This window comes from Osmerus mordax, chromosome 22, assembly GCF_038355195.1.
Source record: "Osmerus mordax isolate fOsmMor3 chromosome 22, fOsmMor3.pri, whole genome shotgun sequence".
NCBI lineage: Eukaryota > Metazoa > Chordata > Actinopteri > Osmeriformes > Osmeridae > Osmerus > Osmerus mordax.
In genome coordinates, this window is record NC_090071.1 from 4612012 (window position 1) to 4623240 (window position 11229).

Below are 11229 nucleotides of genomic sequence, written 5' to 3' on the forward strand. Positions count from 1 at the left end.
CCAGGCTTTACCCTCTCTATCTGATATTACACACACACACACACACACACACACACACACACACACACACACACACACACACACACACACACACACACACACACACACACACACACACACACACAGAGGCACACACACACACACACACAGGGGTAAACCTACCCACAAACATAAACACATGCAGAGTAGCACACACACACACATACACAAACACATACACACAGAGGAACATATACCAACAAACATATATTAACATACGTATAAGAGCATACACACACACACACACTCAGAGGAACACAAACACAAGCAGAATCGCACACACACACACACGACCTCAAAGGTCCTGAGAAGCCAGGACTCTCCCTACGGACTCCCAAACACGGAGCTGACCTCTCGTCTCAGTTCCAGTGCTCAGGGGTCAACTGACTCTGTTCCCTCCGAGGACACGAGAAGTCAAAGGTCACTATGTTAAGGAAGGTTCAGATGTGCTTCCTGGGTGAAGAGTAGAATGGACCTTTGTTTTGTGTCCGGTGAACCCTGACCTTTCTCGCTAAGACCTTCATCTGCTGCTGCTTGTGTGGCTGTGATTCCTACACATCCCTCAACAAAGAGCCTCCACAGTCAACTCTGTTTCAGGTCATAAACAACTATTTTGGATTGCGAACAGCACGTTGCGAAACTGGATAAGGTTATCAATGGAGTTCTGTCAGTTTGTGTATACGTAGGCAGCTGGGCATATTGCCATCTGCTGGCCAGAGGGCCACTTCCCTGGGTGGAGCAGAAAAGGGTGATGAATAGAGTGTGGAGCCCTCTAGTGGTAAGAAGTTGCAGTGAGTTCTCTTGGAATTAAACAGTTTTTTGGAATAACAAAATAAAAGGCAGATAGTGATTGGAAAATAGTATTTCATCAATTTTTGCTTAAAACAATGTTTGTAAAAATCCGTAAAAACTATTACAGATAAATCTACAGTATGCAAACAGCACAAAGTGAAATGGTATGAAACAAAATGCATTTAGTACTTTTCTACATGGCAATATCACCAATGGCAATATCACACACCAATACAAACACACAAGACTCAGATATAGAACATTAAAATATGAGTAACAAACTCTAAAATAGAGTCACTATAGAAAACTTAATACATAGATAAGTTGTACATTATATGACACAAAACTGTCAAAAAATATTTTCCAAATATTTAATCTTGTCGCAGCTTGGGCCAACTGGACAAACCAAAAAAATATTGGTACAAAATGTCATCAGAAAGAACATCTCTACATTGCAAATGGCTGTTAACACACACACACCCACGCACACACATACACACACACACCCACGCACACACACATACACACACACACCCACGCACACACACATACACACACACACACACACACACACACACACACACACATACACACAGTGTAATGATTGTTTTTACAAAGAGAGAATCAAAGATGATTGTAGAAGAAATCCTAACACTTGATTGAACACGACACTATTTACACAGCAATCCCAGTTGTACAGAGAGAGACAGACAGCCTTTGGTTTGTAGCTATGGAGATGCTCCTTCCAGGTGTGGAGATGCTCCTTCCAGGTGTGGAGATGCCCCCTCCAGGTGTGGAGATGCCCCCTCCAGGTGTGGAGATGCCCCCTCCAGGTGTGGAGATGCTCCTTCCAGGTGTGGAGATGCTTCCTCCAGGTGTGGAGATGCTCCTTCCAAGGGGAAGGATGAGAGTTCTGGGGAACATCATCAGGAGAGCATCTTAGAAGAGAGTTTTGTACCTTGCCCTGGAACTAGGTGAAGAGAACCCAAACGTCTTTGGTTTCCATTGTGGACGGTTCATCTCTGACAAAGGAGAGGGTCAAGGCAAGGGTTGGGGGCATGGGTCGAGGGTCAGGGACCAGGGAGGGTGAAAGGTCACAAGTCAGGATGGGGGGTCAGATGTGTTTCCCGGTGAGGAAGAAGAGGGGGCGGTCCTCCTTGGCGTTGGCGGTCTGGAACTCGTGGCTCAGACGGAACAGCCACTCGTCCTCCAGCTCCAGACGCACTACTGTCTGGCGGAGCGAGCTGCGGTCTGCGCAGATCACACACAGGGTCGCTCCTGGGGGGAGGATGGGAGGGGGGCAGGGAGAGGGGAGGTGGGGAAAGGGAAGATCAGAATCAGAATTTGGTTTTATTTGCCATGTAGGTTTACACAAACACAGAATTTACTGTGGCCGGAAGGTGCAAACAATAAACATATAAACATATACGGATCTTCAATCAAAAAGTATAAAAGTACAGTAGTCCCCCAGTAGTAACCCACTAATCCTAGGAACTAACAATCTACAAAATAAAACAATTTATCATAAATTGTAAATTAGAGCATAAATAAGATCATATCAAAAAGTAGCAAAGTCTCAGATGCGTTAGAGATTCGAGCTCGATCTCTGCCTGTGTGTGTGTGTGTGTGTGTGTCGTGGTGTCTGTGTTGCGCACCCTTGAGGAAGTGGAACTTCTTAAGGAAGCCCGGAGTGACGAAGGAGTCGCAGAAGCAGAGCAGCAGGCCGCTGAAGAGCAGCCCTGTGGTGCTGATGTTGATGGAGCGGGGCTTGGAGCTGACAAAACACACCGTCACCTGGTGGGGGCGGAGAACGAGGGAGAGAGAGGGGGGGGAAAGAGAGGCCATTGTTATCTTTGCTTTTGACATTTGAGTGTGTGTCTTTACGTATGAGGGCAAGAGAGCATATTCACTTGCGTGCCGAGAGGTGTGTGTGTACCTCAGGCCCCAGGTTGAGGTAGCAGTCCACAGACAGGATGGGGTGTGTGTAGTTGTCTGTGCTGAGGGGGAACAGGTGCTGGCTGGTGTACTGCAGGTACTTCTCCAGGAGCAGCTGGGCAGGCGTGGCCAGGAACAGGTGCTTGCTGTCTGGGGCACAGATGTACTGGGAGGGCTGCACCGAGGTAGGGACGTCCGACACCTGGGCCACAACACACAAACACACACACGTGTGAGCACACACTCGCATAGCACAGGTGTGTGTGTTCACGTCAACGTGAAGACGCCCTGTACGTGCGGCCTCCGGCCCACCTTGGTCTTGATGATGAAGGTGAGGTACCCTCCGATGGCGATCTGCTTCTTCATCACGCTGTAGTTGTTGAAGCGGCAGTGCAGCAGGCCGGCGCTGTGCGCCCGCAGGGAGAAGTCCACGTCCTCGCAGGTGAAGCGCTCCCGGTCGTACTGCACGTCCTGGCTCAGCTCCACGTTCAGGAGCAGGAAGTCGTGGAGGTGACCCCTGGAGAAGGGCTCCCGGTGAGGGCCCCCCGGGCCCCCGCCGCCGACCCCCGCCGCCACGCCCCGGCTGCTCCACTGCCTGATGCCGCAGAGCGCGTACTGGTGCAGCTGGGGGCACGCCTCCATGTGCTGCAGCACCTGCTTCAGGGACACGTTCCTCTCCACGGGGCCTGAGCTGCTGGGGGTGCGTGTGAGACAGGAGAAAAGATCGAATGTGTCCAAGCATCTGATTGTGCGTGTGTGAGAGAGGCAGGAACTGTCTGTGGTAGAGTGTTCTCGTGTGAGCCAGGTTTGTGTGTGTGTGTGTTTGTACCCGAGTGAGTCGAGATCCACAGTGTTCCACATGACACAGGAGTCGTCAGAGAGGATGATGAAAGGCCACACCTCCCCTGCCGTAGCCCCGCCTTCCACCCGCCTACTCCTCTCCAGCTCCAGGTTGTGATAGGACAGCTCCTTAATCAGGAAGTGGGCTGCACCTATGGCAGAGGGAGGTTGCAGGGGGAGGAATAATTACTGTGTGCTTGTGTGTGGTGTGTGTGTGTAGGTCTATCTGAGTGTGTGTGTGTGTATGTCTATCTGAGTGTGTGTGTATGTGTGTGAGGTCAGCTCACCGATCCCGGCTCCGTTGAAGACGGTGGGCAGGACCAGCATGATGTGGTTGGGCCAGTACTTCTTGTACACGGCCATCTCGTACTCCTTGACGACCAGGATGTGGAGGTGGGCGGCTCCATCCATGGCGTGGTACAGGTTGAACAGGCCGTGCTCATGGCGGCCCGTGGTGGGCGTGAAGATGGGACTCTTGATGCTGTCTGGGTTCTGGTGAGGAGAGACGACACACAAGACCAGTCACAACTGAAGTCAAGTCCACCATTTCTTTTATATATGATTTGTTTAGCAGACCACATCTCAGCTAACAGTCAGAAGACAGGCAGGGGGAGACAAGTCAAGAAAGAAAGAATGAATTGAAAGTAAACTGTTGAATTGTGAAACCAACTGGATCAAGTTTGACCAAAAAACCCTGAATAACATAGCGCACCGTTTTTATGCTCTGTGATTGGACAAGAGGCTGGGTTCAGGCTGGCTTACCCAATCGGAGGCGAGAGGCAGCCTCATGCTCTCCAGCTGGCCCCCTGATTGGCTGAAGCTAAAGTGGTGCTCCTTGGATTTGGGGATGATGAAGTAGAGCTGGATTTCTGTCCCCAGGAGCAGGTGGGAGAAGGTGAAGGCATGCAGCGTCGACTCGTACATCTGCCAACACACACACACACACATAGGAGAAGTTTAGGGCATGCAACTGTCAACTCATACCTCTGCTGTCAGACTAAGTGTGTGTGTGTAAGTGCATGTGTGTGTGTTCTAACCTGGTATCTGGGACTGAAGCCCATGTACAGGTGACACTGCTCACAGTGATGGTAGGTGTTGTAGGCAGCGTATTTAGACAGCTTGATCCTAGCTGTGCGTCTCCGCAGGTACACTTCCTCCTGCCGTCTGGGGTTTCCTATGGGGGAAAGCAGGGGCAGGGGCCAGTCAGGAAGTATCCCAGCCACAGCTGCTCCATGACGTATTTTAATACACGTTACAGTTTAAGCTAACCCTCCCCTTCAAAGAAATCAATACAATACTTATCAACCCATATAATCGCATTATCAGTCTTTACTAACTAAAAAAAGACTGAGATTGTTGATATTTTGTGTCCCTCTTCCACCAGGCTGTGGATGGGCGCCCCCTGGAGGCCCGCCCGGCCCTACCGTCAGTGCAGGGCGTGTAGTCTGGGCAGTAGACAGAGCTGATGTCCTCATATTTAGGGTCGTGGATGGTGTAGTCGAAGGGCATGCTCCTCATGCTGTCTGGGTCGGGCCAGCGGGAGTGGGCTGGGTGGTACTGCACACACTCCTCCTTGGCACCTGAGAAGACACACACACACACACACACAAATATAAACGAGAGTTCCCCCTTGCCAGGTTTCTAGAAGGTTCTAGAGGGTTCTAGGTTGTGGTTGTAGAAGGTGTCCTACTGTAGTTGATGTCCTCCTCGTCGTAGATGTCCACCTCCATCAGCCTGATGAGCATGCGAGACAGGATGCCCAGGAACTGCAGGTACGCCCCTGTCTTACCCACCTGCACCGGGGCATTTAGATATACCACTGACACACCATGTACATGTGCACAGTGTATTTATCATTGTGGGTCTCCATTCCTTGTTGTTTGTCACGAAGAGCGTATGAGTGTGTGTTTGTGTCTCGAAGAGTGTGTGTGTTTGTGTCTTTTAGTGTGTGTGTGTGTGTGTACCTGCGGAGGCCCGCTGAGCAGCAGTCTCCGAGGGTGGAAGTTGTCTGCTCGCCCCTCTGCCGCCCGGTTGCTGCTGTCCATGTGGTGAGGGCGGGGCAGCGTCCACTGGCGGTAGTACAGGGACTGCTCTGTGCAGGTCATCATCTTGCTGAGCAGGGGCCTGGTGGGGACCGCAGGGAGGACAGGGGGTTCAAATAAAACATCACATGAGAATATCAGTTATCAAAGTTGATCAAAGTAGCTCTCAGAAGTAACGGTTCCTTCCCAGTACTGTCCCGAAGTGCAAAATGTTTTGATATAGGTGTGTATCTACATATTAAAGTATAATGTTGTGACAATGTTTTTGATTTGTATTAGCTCTACAACCACATTTTCGTGAAGTGTGTCACTGTCAAGAGCTAGCCGTTCGATTTCAAGCCCTGCACGTCCTGATCTTGTTGAGCAGGAGGGGACAGTAGGAGCACGCCGGAGAACAAATCAAGCGTCCCCCAGTATTCTACCACAGTGATGGTGCGGCGCTGCTCACCTGAAGCTGCTGGCCCAGGACACGGAGAGGTGAGGCAGGAAGGACGTGCAGCGAGGGAGGCCGCTGCCGTCGCTCGCCGTCATGATGTCATAGAGGGCACGGGGCAGGAGCACGGAGGGGGGGCGGTTCACCCCCCGGGACCAGGAGCAGCTCTGGAGGGGAGAGGGGGTGCGGGGGGAGGAGGAGTCTGAGGAGGTGGACTTGGAGGCTCGGCGCTGGGTCTGGGGGGCGTCGACGGGGGTGGAGGAGGGGGCGGAAGAGAGAGCAGGGGTGGGGGAGGGGGCAGGGACGGAAGAGGGGGCGGCAGGGGCGCTGGAGGGGGTGTCAGAGACTCTGGGTGGGTTGGGGGGGTTTGGAGGTGTGGTCTGGGTGTGTTCTGGGGGGGCGCTGTCTGGGGGGGGTCTGGTGGGGGAGGGAGGGGAGTGGCGCAATCCTGAAGACTTGAGGCCTGAGGAGAGGAGAAGAGAGGAGATCGTTTGGATTGTAGTTCTGTATTAAAGTACATAAGGTAGCTCACCCATCATGATTACTAGAAACGCTTGACTGCTGTGATAGAGGGATAGAGAGACATAGGTAGATAGTGTGTGCGTGAGTGTGCGTGTGTGAGTGTGTGTGTGTGTGCTCACCACTGTCCTGCCCCTCGTCCTCCTCGTTGTCAGTGCAGCTGAGTTTATCGGGTTCGCTCTCCAAGAGGTCACTGTCAAGGCCGGGGGCATGGGGGGGGCGCGACTCTTGAGACTCCGCCTTCACCAGGTAGGCAGCCAATCCCAGCTCCTGCTCTAGAGCCGTGCGCTGCAGGTAGGAGGAGCTTATGACACGCAGGTCACAGTACTTCAACGACCTGTGGACAGACAACCAATCAGGATGGGATGTGTGTGTGTGTTGGCGTATGTTTGTATGTGCATGACTGGATGTGTGCGCATGTGTATTTATCTGTTCATGTGTCTCTGGGATATATTTATAGACGTGTTTGTGCGTAAATGTGTTTACAAGTGTGTGTATGTTAGTGTGATTGCGTGTGTGTTTCTAGGTGTGTGTGTGTGGGTACCTGGGGAGGGACTCCCCCAGGGGGTCCGCTCCAGACAGGATGAGCAGGCAGGGCAGGGCCTCCAGCTCCAGGTAGGTACGAGGAACCCAGTCATCATCCTGGACCTTCAGCCAGGCCTGGAGACACACACACACACAACCGAACACACAAACACACTCTGTTATCCACTATCATCACCAAACTGAAGAACAGTAACTGTCAGGATTTTGAAAAGAAACTGCCATTCAGTAGAACACCAGGGTGCCAGTCAGCTGACTCCCAGGCTTACCCTGATTCGCTGGGTGAAGCACGCTCCGATGCTGAGCTCCTGACTGGGGTTGCCCAGGACGATCTCAAACTTCTCCTGCAGGCCCAGCCGCTCTCTCACATTGGTCAGTCGCTGGTGGGCCCACGCCGCCAGGGCCAACGAGGGGATGCGCAGCAGCACCATGTGACCGTGGTGGGCGGGGCACCGCTGAGCCGAGTTGAGCAGGCTCTGGACGATCTCCAGGGTCTCCACGGAGGTGTGCTTGTGGAGGCTGTGCTCGCCCGAGTCCCCGACGCGGCCAGACACGGCCATGAGAGCCACGGAGTAGTGCTGGACCAGCACCTGGGTTCGGATCACTGCACTGTGAAGCTTAGGGAACCTGGACAGGAGGACAGGGTGGTAGGGGTGAGGGGGTGTTTGTGTGTGTATCTCTGATGAGTGTGTGTGCGTGTGTGTGTGTGTTACCTCTCCTCCAGGGCGGAGGCCATGCTCTCGAAGGAGCTGTCGTATCGCAGCAGAGGGAGACCGCTGCCAGAGTGAGTGGAGTCCAGCAGCTCCGACACACCAAAGTACCGCGTCCTTTCATGGTACAGGTCCACGTCCTACACACACACACACACACACACATATTGGTCTCATGCACACTGAGCATGATGATACGAGGAGGGAGGATCTGCAGCGTGTGTGTGTGTGTGTGTCGTACGTTGTTGGAAGCGGAGGGCCAGTGGATCTCGTTGTAGGGGCTGATGCGTGTGTGCTGCGTCTGCAGGGCGAAGGGGAACGAGGTCACGTGGAGGGTCAGGATGTTGGGGGCGTCACGGATCCGGGTAGAGTTCAGCAGGCGGTCCACCAATCCCAGGCCGGCGTCACCTGTGCCACTGTACGGCCCACTGGACACATACGTGCACACACACACACACACAACATTGAAGGGGTTCAATGTCGTATCACAGGTTGGACGTCGAAAAGTCAAGTTTAACGCACACAGACACGCGCGCGCACACACACACACCTGCTGATATCCCAGTGAGCGTGATCGTGGACCAGGATGTAGAGTGTGTATGTGTTCCTGTGTGCTTCCTGTATGAGGTCATCGATGCGCGCCCTGGCGTCCTGGTCCATCTTCACCACGTAGCGCTCACCCTCCTGCTGGGAGGAACACTCCTGCTCCAGACCCAGCTCCTGGAGGACACCTGCACACACACACACACACACACACACACACACACACACACACACACACACACACACAGGGGCAGGGATTATTACACACATACGGAGAGACAGAGGGAAAGGAGAAAAGGGAGAGGAGGAGGAATAAGAGGAAGATGGAAGAGGGGGAGAGGAAAAGGAAGACAAGAGAAGAGGAGCAGGTAGAGGAGGAGAGAAGGAAGAGAAGAGAGGAGAAGTGGAGGAGAGGAGGGGCGTACCAGAGTTCCAGAGGTGCAGCAGGGTCTGTTGGAAAGTGATCTGGGAGGGCGGGACACAGATGAGGAAGTGGACCCTGTCGAAGGAGCCCAGGTCCAGGTTCTGGGTGCTGGAGTCAGCGATGGCACACACGTGGGACAGCAGCTTCCTGGCCACGGCCAGCTGGATGGGACGCACCTGACGCCACTCCACACAATACTCTACACACACACACACACACACACACACACGCACGTGAACACCCACATATTTGATTCCCGTGTTTGATCAAGGTCTGGCACATACATTACATTTAGTCATTTAGTCATTTAGCAGACGCTCTTACATTACGGCTCCATTGCTGTCTGTCTGAGGAGAGACTGGAAGACTAACCTGAGCATCTGTCCTTAGGGCTCTGGCCTCTGTCTTTGGGACTGTCTTTGAGTGTGTCTGTGTGTGTATCTGTGTCTGTGTGTGTGTCTGTGTGTGTGAGTGTGTGTGCGTGTGTTTTGGGGCTCTCTGTAGAAGCTGCGGACTCCTGGCTGCTGGATAAGGGAGAAGGCTGGCTGCTGGTCTCCATGGTAACACTGTCCAAGAGGGTGTCCATGTCCCCGTCTGACACACACACACATAAACAAGTGAGAAAACAGAATCACACAGTGAAAGCAGTGACACACACACACACACACACACACACACACACACATGCACAAGTGAGAAAACAGAATCACACAGTGAAAGCAGGGACACACACACATACACAAGTGAGAAAACAGAATCACACAGTGAAAGCAGGGACACACACACACACACTGCGGGCGGTGTTACCTGGGCCCAGAGAGCTGCAGAAGGCAGTGAGATCCTGGGTGAGACCAGAGGACAGCTGCCGCGTGATCTCCTTCAGGCCCTCGGCAGGAGAGAGCATGCTCTCAGCCAAGGCACGACACTGGTGCTTCCCTGATGCGCACACAGAGAGGGGTCAGACACACACACAACACACACAGATACACACACACATACACACACTGAGGTTTCAGATTTCACCACACCTGTCACCACAACGCAGGACTCGGTCTCCTGGCCCGTGGCGGTGCAGATGATGACCACGTAGTTGGTGTGTGTGAGTCTGCCCTCCATCAGACTGGAGAACACCTGGGCCAGGCCCTGGGCCAGGCTGCTGCCCTCCCCCAGGACCAGCACCCCCGCCCCACACGATGAGGCAGCCAGCTGGGCCAGCCAGGGCAGCTGGTTGGGGGTGAGGGGCTGGGCCTGGGGCAGGTTGAGCCCGCCGGAGGGGCCCTGGGGCTGGGGGACAGGGGAGGGCTGGGGCTGCTGGTACTGGCGGATCTCACTCAGGTGGGACTCTCTCCAGGAGCGCATGAAGATCTGCTCCAGGTCCTCGATCAGAGGCACTTGGTCTGGCCCTGCGGACAGCCAATAGCGAGGAGGTTTACTGGAGCTGTTCGGAGCTCCAGCCAATCACATTCGAGTCGCTTTGATGAAGGACAGACATGGCCAGCAACTGTAAACATCCCACGAACCCTTCATCCCATTATCTCCCCCCCCTCCCTCCACCCCATCTCACCTAGCTGCACCAGGTAGTAGACGGTCAGCAGGACCTGCATCTGGGTGGAGAGGGGCTGGATGGGGGAGGGCCCGTAGTGCTGGTACACCTGGGGCAGGGTCTGGGAGCTCTGGTAGCAGTCATGCAGCAGGGGGCTCACACACACCTCCCCCACGTTACCGACCAGGGGGGGCAGCGTGCCGTGACCTGGGGAGGGACACACACACACACTGCTGTCAGACAGGATACAGTGATGAGAGCAGCAACTGGAGGACTATAACTGAGGAGTATTTCCCCCCAAGGAGGAAGAAAAGCAATGAGGGGAGGTGGAGAGAAGGAGGGGGAGAGGGATGAGGTGGACTAGTAAAGATTTAGATGTGGAAGGATCAAGGGAGGAGGGAAGGAAGGATAGAGGAATGAAGGATAGAGGGATGGAGATATAGAGGGATGGAGGATGGAGGGATGGAGATATAGAGGGATGGAGGATGGAGGGATGGAGATATAGAGGGATGGAGGATGGAGGGATGGAGATATAGAGGGATGGAGGATGGAGGGATGGAGATATAGAGGGATGGAGGATGGAGGGATGAACAGATACAGACACACCCAGCCTTACCTTTGAAGATGACAGGCTGGAGTCTGCAGGTGTGTAGGAGCTGATCAGGCACAGTGACGGACACCCCTGGGGAGGGCGGGGTCAGCGAGGACCCCTGGGGGGTACTGACTGCACCTGCACTGTCTGGAACGCAGACACACACACACACACACACACACACACTGAGGCATTTACCAAACAGAATAAGCACAAAAACATACACACCCCATACACATTTGACAGAGTTTGAAGCAAAAGAAAACAGACATAAA

The 11229-nt window shown here is 53.6% G+C and overlaps 1 protein-coding gene across 1 annotated transcript in view; it reads right to left on the reverse strand.

Moving 5' to 3' along the window:
• Positions 1-1945: 1945 nt before the first annotated feature.
• greb1 (growth regulating estrogen receptor binding 1) overlaps positions 1946-11229 on the reverse strand; it is a 13711-nt gene continuing 4427 nt past the window's right edge. The window contains exons 7-32 of the mRNA XM_067260967.1: positions 11227-11229; positions 10979-11079; positions 10384-10569; positions 9848-10222; positions 9627-9755; positions 9345-9413; positions 9192-9224; positions 8822-9019; positions 8404-8584; positions 8095-8281; positions 7857-7993; positions 7413-7770; positions 7145-7260; positions 6734-6937; positions 6097-6429; positions 5571-5730; positions 5297-5399; positions 5031-5186; positions 4644-4780; positions 4369-4530; positions 3894-4098; positions 3596-3758; positions 3079-3460; positions 2768-2968; positions 2487-2625; positions 1946-2109 (exon numbers count right to left, since the gene is read on the reverse strand). The exon at positions 11227-11229 is cut by the window's right edge and continues 157 nt beyond it. Coding sequence (XP_067117068.1) covers positions 1946-2109; positions 2487-2625; positions 2768-2968; positions 3079-3460; positions 3596-3758; positions 3894-4098; positions 4369-4530; positions 4644-4780; positions 5031-5186; positions 5297-5399; positions 5571-5730; positions 6097-6429; positions 6734-6937; positions 7145-7260; positions 7413-7770; positions 7857-7993; positions 8095-8281; positions 8404-8584; positions 8822-9019; positions 9192-9224; positions 9345-9413; positions 9627-9755; positions 9848-10222; positions 10384-10569; positions 10979-11079; positions 11227-11229 — 4582 coding nt within the window. The remainder of the gene's footprint in view (positions 2110-2486; positions 2626-2767; positions 2969-3078; positions 3461-3595; positions 3759-3893; positions 4099-4368; positions 4531-4643; positions 4781-5030; positions 5187-5296; positions 5400-5570; positions 5731-6096; positions 6430-6733; positions 6938-7144; positions 7261-7412; positions 7771-7856; positions 7994-8094; positions 8282-8403; positions 8585-8821; positions 9020-9191; positions 9225-9344; positions 9414-9626; positions 9756-9847; positions 10223-10383; positions 10570-10978; positions 11080-11226) is intronic.